This window comes from Jaculus jaculus, chromosome 2 (genome assembly GCF_020740685.1).
Source record: "Jaculus jaculus isolate mJacJac1 chromosome 2, mJacJac1.mat.Y.cur, whole genome shotgun sequence".
Classification (NCBI taxonomy): Eukaryota; Metazoa; Chordata; class Mammalia; order Rodentia; family Dipodidae; genus Jaculus; species Jaculus jaculus.
In genome coordinates, this window is record NC_059103.1 from 194,183,947 (window position 1) to 194,197,380 (window position 13,434).

A 13,434-nucleotide genomic window follows, 5' to 3' on the forward strand; every position below is an offset into this window, starting at 1 on the left:
ACAGGATTGGATGTTTTCTTGAGGATGAAGGTCAGGAATCCTTGAAATGAATGTCGAGTCCCTTTTTATGGCCCAGCAGTCTAGGGTACAGACTCTGAATGAGGAGAGCTTGTCTCTGTCGTAGAATAGAGTGGGACTTTGCATGTAGCCTGTGGGAGAGAAGGATGGGCCTCCCATGGCGCTTTAGCCGCAGAGCTATACTGCAGACAGTCGAAGCAGCCGCAGTGCACAGCTGGCCTTCTGGACTAGAGAATTAAACCTCCAGCATGAAAATTGAAATCTTAGTTGTCTCGTAAATTCAGCACTTTCCCGTGGAGTTAGTATGCAATTGAAAAATAATTAAACCTCAAAACAGTGATTAATTACTTACCTTGAATACTTGTGTTCATGTGATGAGTCCCTTATTCCCTGCATGTGCTTCATTGTAACTCAGGTTTTCCTCTGGATCTCTTACGTTGTGAAAGTCTTCTTGGATTGGACCCTGCAACTTGCAGCAGAGTTCTAAACAAAAATTACATGCTGCTGGTTTCCATGGCACCTCTCACCAATGAAATACGGCCTGTTAGCAGCTGCACCCCTCAGGTAAAGACCCACTTAGAAAGTTCAGATGGTAGTGTGGGCATTTCACCAAAGAAACAGCTGCATTCTTAACTGTTAATTTGCAATTACTAAATATTAGAAACATGATTCATAACAGTTTTGTTTTTAACATCTAAGATGTTACATTCAAATTGTAAATTGTGTGTGTGTAATTTGCATGTCATCTAGTGATGTTGGACACTTTAGATATTTAAGGTATTTTTATTTATTATTATTGTTATTTGGTTTTTCAAGGTAGGGTCTCACTCTAGCCCAGGCTGACCTGGAATTCACCACGTAGTCTCAGGGTGGCCTTGAACTCATGGTGATCCTCCTACCTCTGCCTCCAGAGTGCTGGGATTAAAGGCCAGTATTTTTTTTTTTAATTTTTATTTATTTATTTGAGAGTGCAGACACAGAGAGAAGGACAGATAGAGGGAGAGAGAGAGAATGGGCGCGCCAGGGCTTCCAGCCTCTGCAAACGAACTCCAGACGCGTGCGCCCCCTTGTGCATCTGGCTAACGTGGGACCTGGGGAACCGAGCCTCGAACCGGGTTCCTTAGGCTTCACAGGCAAGCGTTTAACCGCTAAGCCATCTCTCCAGCCCGTAAAGGCCAGTATTTTTAAAAAGAATGTTTGAAATGCTTCAAGAAGGAAGTGTGTAGCATTTTGCAGGCCACGGTTAATGGAATAAGGAAAAAGAAGATGTTGTAGAAGTGGGATCATGACGACTCAGCTGAAAGCTAGAGTTCTGTGGTTAGCTATGTAATTTATTCATGAAAATTACTTCTGGTCTTTAACTTTTAAAAGTAAATTAAAAAGACATCAAAATGCAAAGGGACTAGTTGGAAAGCAGAACAGTAGAAGTGGGAGACAAATGATATTGGATGGAGATTATGATCAAATCACATTATCTTTAAGTGTAAAAATCATCAGTTAAAAATAAAATTAAGACATGCTCCTCCAGACACAAAATGGTCTGGAGATCCATGACCTCACAGTGCCTGACACTACCTACACAAGACCATCATAAGAGGAGGAAAAGATGATGACATCAAAATAAAAGAGTGGCTGATTGAGATGGGGAGGGGAATGATGGAGAATAGAATCTCAAAGGGGAAAGTGGGGGGTGGGGAGGGAGGGTATTACCATGGGATATTTTTTATAATCATGGAAAATGTTAATAAAAATTGAGGAAAAAAAACTTCCAGATTCAGTAAAAGTGGTACTTACAAGGAAATTTACAGCTCTAAGTAAATGGCTGTGTGGAATAAGAAGAAAGATCTTTAGTGCATGGTCTTACTTGGCACCTTAAGGAAGTTAAAAATAAAGAGTAAACTAAACCCAAAGCAAGTAAAAGGAAGGAAACCATAATGATTACAGAGGAGGGCTGTGGGGAGGTGGCTCAGTGGTTAAAAGTACTTGCTTACAAAGCCTGATGGTCTGGGTTTGATTCCTCAGTACCCACATAGAAGCAGATGCACAACGTGGCGTGTGCATCTGGAGTTCATTTGCAGGGGCTAGAGGACCTGGCACGCCTATTCTTTCTCTCTCTTTTTCTTCTTGCAAACAAATAAATAAATATTTAAAAAGCTAAAATAAAATAAAATAAAAATTAAGGGTTTGAGAAGATGGCTCAGTGGTTAAAGGCACTGGCTTGCAAAGCCATTTGGCTCAGGTTCAATTCCTCAACCACCCATGGAAAACTGGATGGACATCTGTTTGCAGCAGCAGAAGACTTTGGTGTGTGCACTTACACAGAGACATGCGTGCCAGCCCAGAAACACACAGCAAATATCTTACAAATAAAATTATTAAATAAGTCAGTTGTGTTTTGTTGTGTGCTTACCAGGGAAGGTGTGTAGGCTATGCCATTTTCAAAGAGTAGAGGTGACTCTGTTGCTCAGTGTTTCATCCTACCTACTTGACTTCCTTGGGCAGGGAGAAAGTAAAGATTATTATTATTATTATTATTTGGTTTTTCAAGGTAGGGTCTCACTTTAGCCCACGCTGACCTGGAATTCACTGTGGAGTCTTAGGGTGGCCTCGAACTCATGGTGATCCTCCTACCTCTGCCTACCAAGTGTTGGGATTAAGGCATGTGGCACCACACCCGGCTGAGAATTTTTTAAATATTTATTTATTTGAGAGAGAGAGAAACTAAGAGAATGGGCATACCAGGGCCTCTTCCCACTGCAAATGAACTCCAGACAAATGCATCACTTTGCATACCTGGCTTTTTATGATTACTGAGGAATTGAACTTGGGCTAGCAACTTTTGCAAACAAGTGCCTTTAACTGTTGAGCCTTCTCCCCACCCAAGGAAAGCAAGGAATTCCTACTTCAGTGAGCATCCATCCACAAACCTTAATGGTCCTAGATTTGCATTCAGCCAGCTTTCTTTGTATCCCTATACACACAGTAAAGATCTCTGAACTCTCAATAAATATTAGCATGAATGAGGGACAAATTTCTTCTTTTGAAAAATTATATGTGATTAGTAGTGCTAATGACTACCATACTATAATATGTGTCAGGTATTTTTTTTTTTTTTTTCGAGGTAGAGTCTCACTCTCACCCAGGCTGTTAAAGAATTCACTATGTAGTCTCAGGCTGACCTCAAACTCATGGTGATCCTCCTACCTCTGCCTCCTGATTGCTGAGATTAAATTCATGCGCTAGCACATCTGGCTGCCAGGTCCTTTTTTTTGTTTTTTTAAACAACTTGAGCTAGATACTTTATTGCTCTTGTATAGACTGAATGAAATGGGCCACAGAGTTGAAGTAACTTGCTTTTGGGATGAAGTCCAGAAAAGACCTAAACCGTTTACTCCAAAGTCCAGTCTTTCACTGCAGTACTAAGATGTGCTTTCTTCATCTCAGTGTAAAGCTAGCACTATTTTACTGAATTGCTTAGCATTTATAGTCACAGATAATGGCAACTAAAATCTGTATGAGGCATTTACTACTTAGAAGATTATATTTGACATTTGTGAAATTTGGCTCTTTTGGTGAGTATTACAACTTTATCTTAACCTGTTTTATGGTTGCAGCATATTGGACCAGCTATCCCAGAAGTCAGCTCCGTCTGGTTTAAACTGTATATTTACCATATCACTGGGCAAGGACCACCATCTCTCTTATTGTCCAAAGGTACAAGGCTTCGAAAACTGCCAGATATATTCCAGGTATATGCATTAGTCTCCATTCTTCTGCTCTTTTCTCCTCCTTTCTCCTCTCTCCTCCTCCTCTGTCTTCCTCTGTGCTGTCTTGCTAAGTGAGTATTGAACCCAGGACCTCATGCTTGGTAGGAGAGTAGGAATTGGTGAACAGTGTGACAGGTTACTTTCTTAATTGTTCCTTATTTCTCAGTGCCGTTTTATCTGATGTTCATTTCTCTCCAATAGGGTTATGATCGCTTGCTCATAACATCTTGGGGTCATGACCCTGGAGTGGTTCCTACATCAAACGTGCTGGCTATGCTAAATGATGCTTTAACGCATTCTGCTGTTTTAATTCAGGTGAGCTTCTCTTACTTGAAGCAAGTCAGTTTTGGATTTTTAGCTCTAAATCATACTTTGAGCCATGTTTGGTAATGTACACTTGTAATCCCAGCACTTGGGAAGCTGAAGTAGGAGGATCACCATGAGTTTGAAGCCAGTCTGGCCTACAGAGTGAGTTCCAAGTCAGCCTAGGCTAGAGTGATACCTTATCTTAAGAAAACACAACCAAGGGGCTGGAGAGATGGCCTAGTGGCTAATGCACTTGCCTGTAAAGCCAAAGGACCCAGCTTCAACCCCTCAGGACCCATGTAAGCCAGATGTACAAGGTGGCGCATGTGTCTGGAGTTCGTTTGCAGTGGCAGGCAGCCCATTCTCATTCTCTCTGCCTCTTTCCCTCTCTCAAATAAATAAAAATATTTTAAGAAACCCAACCAAACAAAAATCATATTTTATCTAGTTTTCTTCCAAGTTCAAAGCAGATGTCAGTTACTTCCTTGTGAAGGTGAAATGTAAGGAGTGGGCTGCGCTGGTCCTGTGTCAGTGGGGGTGGTGGAGCATGGGCTGTGAGTGTGGGCCCGCGTTTGAATTGTAGTGTCACTGTTAGCTGTGTGACCCATGGTGTTTAGAATAATTGCTTTATTGAGCTATGATTCACAGAGTGTGTATTTATTCAATTTAAAGTGTATGGTGCTGTGGGTTTTAGTGTATTCACAGATTTATATAGCTGACAGCATACTTATTTTTAGATACACGTGCCACCCAATGTATCTGGCTTTGTATGGGTATTGGAGAATTGAGCCCAGGTTGGCAGGCTTTACAAGCAAGCACCTTTAACCACTGAGCCATCTCCCCATCCTAGCATACTTATTTAAAAATAAGCCCTGTACTGTTTAGTTACTATTACTTCTCTGGTTGTCAGTTGATTATCTCCCCTCCCCCCACCTAATTAATATTGATTTGTATAGATTTTCTTCTTCTTTGCATTGTTTTTTGGTTGGGTTTTGGTGCTGGACTTCTTTCCTTTAACATGTTGAACTTAACATGTTGAAGCATAGATTGGCACTTCATTCCTTTTTCTGTTTTTGCATATGTAGCTCGTGTGGTGTGGTGTGTGTGCGTGCGTCTGAGAGTGATGTGACATGTGTGCACAGATGCATGCGTCTTGTGTGCTCATGCACAGAGGCCGGAGGAGGATGTTGGATGCCTGCCTCAGCTGCTCTTCTGCATACTGTCTTTAGATGGCATCGTTCTCTGAGTCTGGAGCTGCCGTTTTTGCATGCGCCAGCAATCCTCGGGTCTGCAGTCTCCACAGGACTGGGCTGACAGTGCATGGCCATGCCCACCTGTTGGCAGAGGTGTCAGGGAGTCAGACCCGGCGTGTATCAAGACCTCCTGCTTGTGCAGGAAGTGCTCTTGCCTGCTGAGCCATCCCTGCATCCCTTCATTTCCTATTTTATAGCCAAATAATATCAATATCACATTTTGTTTATCCATCCCCCAGTTGACCAACATTCAGGTTTCCACCTTTGACTATTATGGCTAATGTTTGGTGGACACATTTGTGGATGAGTTTTCGTGTGGGCATATGTTTTCATTTCTCTTGGCAGTAGAAGTACTGGGCCATGTGGTTGACTTGGTATTTAACCGTGTAAGGAATTCTAGGCGTTTTTTTTTTTTTCCAAAGTAGCCGCTCCATTGTACAGTGTTCCAGCACTTGGTATTCTCTGTTTGATGAGGGCGAAGTGGTGCTCACTAGAGTTTTAGTTTCCCTGTTCCTCATACTCACAATGTTGAGCCTCTTTTCCTGTGCTCACTGGGCTCTCTGATGTTTTGGTGAGACTCCTTGTACATGTGTGTAATAAGAGAGAACAGCAGCTAGTGATGAGGTAGGAAATACATACTTTGAGTTGTTGAGAGAGTGAAATGAATGTGCCTGTAAAGTGCTTAGTGTTCTTTCTGCCACATCATAGGTTCTTGATAAAGATTGCATTAATTCATGAAACTAGCATGGCATGTACTTTCCTTCCTCCCTTTGTTTCTTCCTGGGTAGCCCTGGCAGTTATGTAACTCAGTATAGGCCAGCCTGGCCTTGAGCCTTGTAACCCTTCTGCCTCTGTGTGCTGAGTGCTGGGGTTACAGACATGTATCGCCATGCACACCTGTTGTCAGCATTTCTTTAATCTGAGTAATGCAAGGTTTTTTTTTAAAGGGAAAAAAATTATTGATCTTTAGTATTTACTTAAATTTTCATTACATAGTACTAAATACATATAAACAAAATTAACTCTTCCTGCTTATTCTTATGCAAATTGACATTCAAATCAAACTTCAAAATTAAAAATACAATTTTGGACTGGCATGGTGGTGCATACTTTTAATCCCAGCACTTGGGAGGCAGAGGTGGGAGGCAGAGGTAGGAGGATCACTGTGAGTTCGAGGCCACCCTGAGACTACATCATGAATTCTGGGTTAGCCTGGGCTAGAAAAGAAAATCAATCAATAAATAAAAAGATTTTAGGACAAACAAAATGTCAGTGAAGAATAATTGATTGTGGTAGATGCACTTAAATAATTTGTAGCATATGAAAATGAAGTGGATCGTTTCAGGTTGAGAACCAAAGTTGTAAAAAGGTGTGCAAAGAACAAGGTCACCTTCCTTCTGACCTCTCCAGCTTCCAGCTGTCATCTTTTTGAATGAGATAATTATATTTCTTAGTTTCTCCTATGTTGTTTATGTAAATGCATGCACTTCAACACTGATGTGCCCCATGCATTTTCCATTTACTGATTGGAGGGCCATTTAATTTAATTTTGAAAAAAATATTTTTATCTATGAGAGAGAGAGAGAATGAATGTGAGTGAGTTTGGGCATGACAAAGGCCTCCTGCCACTGCAAAACAAACTCCAGATGTTTGTGCCACTTTGTACATCTGGCTTATGTGGGTGCTGGGGATTCAGATCTGGGCTGTTAGGCTTTGCAAGCAAGTGGTTTTAACTTCTGAGCCATATTTCCATTGCTTAAAGTCCATCTTAGATCATAAAATCATCTCTTTTTTGCAGCAGCCCTGGAAAATAAGGCCCATAATTTATTAGCTAGTTCTCTATTGATGAGCATTTTGGGTGTTTCTAGGCATATACACATACTGTCATGACCAGTATCTCTTTAAGTACACTCCATTTTCTTGCAGGTTTCTGAGGCCTTGTATTCCCCTGCAAGTCAGATTTTTCCACCACTTTTCTCAGAATTACAATTACACTTCATTGAAGTCATCACTTGGCTCACACCAACTGATTTACCTATGAATTAATCAGCCTTGATCTTTTTAATATTCTCAATTTGAGAAACTTTGTTGAACAAGTTCATACAAACCTAACATTGTTATTCCGTTCTGTAAAGAACTAGGAAATTGTCAGAAGCATTTTTTTATTTGTTTGTTTTTTCTTTATTTTTCCTCTCAAATTTGTATTAACATTTTCCATGATTATAAAAAAATATCCCATGGTAACACCCCCACCTCCACTTTCCCCTTTGAAATTCCATTCTTCATCATATTCCCTCCCCATCTCAATCATTCTACTTACATATATACAATACCAACCTATTAAGTAGCCTCCTCCCTTCCTTTCTCTTCCCCTTATATCTCATTTTTAACTTACTGGCCTCTGCTACTGAGTTTTTTCCTTCTCACACAGAAGCCCAGTCATCTGCGGCTAGGATCCACATATGAAGGAGAACATGTGGCACTTGGCTTTCTGGGCTTGGGTTACCTCACTTAGTATAATCCTTTACAGATCCATCCATTTTTTGCAAATTTCATAACTTCATTTTTCTTTACCGCTGAGTAGAACTCCATTGTATAAATGTGCCATATCTTTATTATCCACTCATCAGTTGAGGGACATCTAGGCTGGTTCCATTTCCCACCTATTATAAATTGAGCAGCAATAAACATGGTTGAGCACATACTTCTAAGGAAATGAGATGAGTCCTTTGGATATATACCTAGGAGTGCTATATCTGGGTCATATGGTAGATCAATCTTTAGCTGTTTTAGAAACCTCCACACTGATTTCCACAATGGCTGGACCAGATTGCATTCCCACCAGCAGTGTAGAAGGGTTCCTCTTTTTCCACATCTCCGCCAACATTTATGATCATTTGTTTTCATGATGGTAGCCAATCTGACAGGAGTGAGTGAGAATCTCAATGTAGTTTTAATCTGCATTTCCCTGATGACTAGTGATGTAGAACTTTTTTTTAGATGCTTATATGCCATTCGTATTTCTTCCTTTGAGAGCTCTCTATTTAGCTCCATGGCCCATTTTTTAATTGGCTTGTTTGATTCCTTATTATTTAACTTTTTTTTTTTTTTTAATTTTTATTAACATTTTCCATGATTATAAAATATATCCCATGGTAATTCCCTCCCTCCCCACCCCCACACTTTCCCGTTTGAAATTCCATTCTCAATCATATTACCTCCCCATTACAATCATTGTAATTACATATATACAATATCAACCTATTAAGTATCCTCTTCCCTTCCTTTCTCCACCCTTTATGTCTCCTTTTCAACTTACTGGCCTCTGCTACTAAGTATTTTCATTCTCACACAGAAGCCCAGTCATCTGTAGCTAGGATCCCCATATGAGGGAGAACATGTGGCGCTTGGCTTTCTGGGCCTGGGTTACCTGACTTAGTATAATACTTTCCAGGTCCATCCATTTTTCTGCAAATTTCATAACTTCATTTTTCTTTACCGCTGAGTAGAACTCCATTGTATAAATGTACCACATCTTCATTATCCACTCATCTGTTGAGGGACATCTAGGCTGGTTCCATTTCCCAGCTATTATAAATTGAGCAGCAATAAACATGGTTGAGCATGTACTTCTAAGGAAATGAGATGAGTCCTTTGGATATATGCCTAGGAGTGCTATAGCTGGGTCATATGGTAGATCAATCTCTAGCTGCTTTAGGAACCTCCACACTGTTTTCCACAATGGCTGGACCAGATTGCATTCCCACCAGCAGTGCAGAAGGGTTCCTTTTTTTCCACATCCCCGCCAACATTTATGATCATTTGTTTTCATGATGGTGGCCAATCTGACAGGAGTGAGATGGAATCTCAATGTAGTTTTAATCTGCATTTCCCTGATGACTAGTGACGTAGAACATTTTTTAGGTGCTTATATGCCATTCGTATTTCTTCCTTTGAGAACTCTCTATTTAGCTCCTTAGCCCATTTTTTGATTGGCCTGTTTGATTCCTTATTAGTTAACTTTTTGAGTTCTTTGTATATCCTAGATATTAATCCTTTATCAGATATATAGCTGGCGAAGATTTTTTCCCATTCTGTAGGTTGCCTCTTTGCTTTTTTCACTGTGTCCTTTGCGGTGCAAAATCTTTGTAATTTCATTAGGTCCCAGTGGTTAATCTGTGGTTTTATTGCCTGAGCAATTGGGGTTGTATTTAGAAAGTCTTTGCCAAGACCAATATGTTGGAGGGTTTCCCCTACTTTTTCCTCTAGCAGTTTCAAAGTTTCCGGTCTGATGTTAAGGTCTTTAATCCATTTGGACTTAATTCTTGTGCATGGCGAGAGAGAAGAATCTATTTTCATCCTTCTGCAGATATTTATCCAGTTTTCAAAACACCATTTGCTAAAGAGGCTGTCTCTTCTCCAATGAGTATTTTTGGCATTTTTATCGAATATCAGGTGGCTATAGCTACTTGGACTTACATCTGGGTCCTCTATTCTGTTCCACTGATCTACATGTCTGTTTTTGTGCCAGTACCATGCTGTTTTTGTTACTATGGCTCTGTAGTATAGGTTAAAATCAGGTATGGTGATACCACCAGCCTCTTTTTTGTTGCTCAGTATTATTTTAGATATTCGAGGTTTTTTATGATTCCAAATGAATTTTTGGATTGTTTTTTCTATTTCCATGAAGAAAGCCTTTGGAATTTTGATAGGGATTGCATTAAATGTGTAGATTGCTTTAGGTAAGATTGCCATTTTCACGATATTTATTCTTCCAAGCCAGGAACAAGGGATGTTTCTCCACTTTCTAGTGTCTTCTGCAATTTCTCGCTTGAGTGTCTTAAAGTTCTCATTGTATAGATTCTTTACTTCCTTAGTTAGGTTTATTCCAAGGTATTTTATTTTTTTTGATGCAATTGTGAATGGGAGTGATTCTCTGATTTCATCCTCTGTGTGTTTGTTGTTAGCATATATGAAGGCTACTGATTTCTGTGTATTTATTTTGTATCCTGCTACATTGCTGTAGGTTTTGATTAGCTCTAACAGCTTGCTAGTAGAGTCTTTAGGGTCCTTTATGTATAGAATCATGTCATCTGCAAATAGTGATAACTTGATTTCTTCCTTTCCAATTTGTATCCCTTTTATGTGTGTCTCTTGCCTTATTGCTATGGCTAAGACTTCCAAAACTATATTAAATAGAAGTGGAGACAGTGGACACCCTTGTCTTGTTCCTGATTTTAGTGGAAAAGCTTCCAGTTTTTCCCCATTTAGTAATATGTTGGCTGTAGGCTTGTCATAAATAGCCTTTATTATATTGAGATATGTTCCTTCTATTCCCAGTCTCTGTAGGACTTTTATCATGAAGGGATGTTGGATTTTGTCAAATGCTTTCTCTGCATCTAATGAGATGATCATGTGGTTTTTGTCCTTCAACCCATTTATGTAATGTATTACATTTATAGATTTGCGTATGTTGAACCATCCCTGCATCTCTGGGATAAAGCCTACTTGGTCAGGGTGAATGATCTTTTTGATATACTCTTGTATTCTGTTTGCCAATATTTTGTTGAGAATTTTTGCATCTATGTTCATGAGGGAGATTGGTCTGTAATTTTCTTTTTTTGTTCTATCTTTGCCTGGTTTTGGTATCAGGGTGATGCTGGCCTCATAGAAGGAGTTTGGTAGGATTCCTTCTTTTTCTATTTCCTGGAAAAGCTTAAGAAGCAATGGTGTTAGCTCTTCCTTAAAAGTCTGGTAAAATTCAGCAGTGAATCCATCCGGGCCTGGGCTTTTTTTAGTTGGGAGATTATTGATAACTGCTCGGATCTCCATGTTTGTTATAGGTCTATTTAAGTGATTAATCTCATTTTGATTTAATTTAGGTAGGTCATATAGATCAAGGAAATCATCCATTTCTTTCAGATTTTCATACTTTGTGGAGTATATGCTTTTATAGTATGTCCCTATAATTTTTTGAATTTCTCTGGAATCTGTTGTGATGTTACCTTGTTCATCTCTGATTTTATTAATTTGTGTCTCTTCTCTCTTTCTTTTGGTCAGATTTGCTAAGGGTTTATCAATCTTGTTTATCCTTTCAAAGAACCAACTCTTTGTTTCATTAATTCTTTGGATTGTTCTTTTTGTTTCTATTTCATTAATTTCTGCCCTAATCTTTATTATTTCTTCCCGTCTACTACTTTTTGGTTTGCCTTGTTCTTCTTTTTCCAAGGCTTTAAGGCGAAGCATTAGGTCGTTTACTTGCGACCTTTCTAATTTCTTAATATAGGCACTTAAGGCTATAAATTTACCTCTTAGAACTGCCTTCATTGTGTCCCAGAGATTTTGGTATGTTGTGTTCTCATTATCATTTGACTCTATAAATTTTTTGATTTCCTTTTTGATTTCTTCATTGACCCACTCATCATTTAGTAGTGTATTGTTTAGCTTCCATGATTTTGTGTATGCTCTGTAGCCTTTCTTGCTACTGATTTGTAGTTTAATTCCATTGTGGTCAGATAGAATGCAAGGAATTATTTCAATTTTCCTGAATTTGTTAAGATTTGCTTTGTGTCCTAATATATGGTCTATTTTAGAGAATGTTCCATGTGCTGCTGAAAAGAATGTATATTCTGTAGCCTTTGGATGAAATGTCCTGTATATATCTGTTAGGTCCATATCTTCTATGACCTCATTTAGTCCAGATGCCTCTCTGTTTATTCTTTCCCTGGATGACCTGTCAATTGATGAGAGTGGGGTGTTAAAGTCACCCACCACCACCGTGTTTGGTGTTATCTGTGACCTTAGTTCTAATAGTGTTTGTTTGACGAATTTGGGAGCCCCCATGTTAGGTGCATATATGTTTAGGATTGTAATGTCCTCCTGTTGGAGTGTGCCCTTAATCAATATAAAGTGACCTTCCTTATCTTTTTTGACTAACTTCGGACTAAAGTCCACCCTGTCTGATATTAGGATAGCAACCCCTGCTTGTTTTCTAGGCCCATTTGCTTGAAACACCGTCTTCCAACCTTTCACCCTAAGATAATGTCTATCCTTTGTAGAAAGGTGAGTTTCTTGAAGACAACAAATTGTAGGATCCTGCTTTTTAACCCAGTCTGCAAATCTATGTCTTTTCGTTGGGGCATTGAGACCGTTGATATTAAGAGATATTATTGAAAGGTGTGTATTTATGTTTGCCATTTGTGTGTGTGTGTGTGTGTTACTTGTTCTACCTGTGCTCTCTTCTGTTAACTGGTATTTGAGTATGGCTGGTTTTTTCTAGGTTCCTTATATGTGTGCTTTTCCTTTTGTTCAGCATGGAGGATTCTATCAAGTATTTTCTGTAGAGCTGGTTTTGTCTTCAGATATTCCTTTAACCTGCTTTTGTCATGGAATGTCTTTATTTCTCCATCTATTTGGATGGATAACTTTGCAGGATAAAGTAACCTTGGTTGACAGTTGTTATCTTTCAGAACTTGGAATATATCACTCCAGGCCCTTCTAGCTTTAAAAGTTTGTGTTGAATAATCTGCTGTAATCCTGATGGGCTTGCTTTTGTAGGTAACTTGATTTTTCACTCTAACTGCTTTCAATATTTTTTCTTTGGTTTGTGTGTTTGGAAGTTTGAGTATAATGTGGCGAGGAAAGTTTCTTTCTGGGTTTTGTCTGGCTGGGGTTCTAAAGGCTTCCTGTATCTGTATTGGCACCTCTTTCCCAATTTGGGGAAAATTTTCCTCTATGATTTTGTTGAAGATGCCTACTATGCCTCTGGAGTGGAATTCTTCTCCTTCTACTATGCCCTGAATTCTTATATTGGATCTTTTCATAGTGTCCCGAATATCTTGAAATTCCCACTCATACTTTTCTATAAGTTTGTCTTTCTCTTTGTTGGACTGCATTAGGTCTGCCACCTGATCTTCTAGCTTAGATATTCTGTCTTCTCCCTCATCCATCCTACTGGTGAGATTTTCTACAGAGTTTTTTATTTCATTAACTGTGTTCTTCATTGCTAGTAATTCTGACTGGTTTTTCTTTATTATTTCTATTTCTCTATTTATGTCTTGTATTGCCTTCTTTATTTCATTAAATTGGTG

At 39.2% G+C, this 13,434-nt stretch overlaps 1 protein-coding gene across 1 annotated transcript in view; it reads left to right on the plus strand.

Annotated features, from left to right (window-relative positions):
* Nucleotides 1–13,434, plus strand: part of Fam91a1 (family with sequence similarity 91 member A1) — a 60,684-nt gene that overhangs the window by 27,727 nt on the left and 19,523 nt on the right. Inside the window, exons 16-18 of the mRNA XM_004661354.2 lie at nucleotides 434–582; nucleotides 3,633–3,767; nucleotides 3,987–4,100. Of these exons, the coding sequence (XP_004661411.2) occupies nucleotides 434–582; nucleotides 3,633–3,767; nucleotides 3,987–4,100 (398 nt within the window). The remainder of the gene's footprint in view (nucleotides 1–433; nucleotides 583–3,632; nucleotides 3,768–3,986; nucleotides 4,101–13,434) is intronic.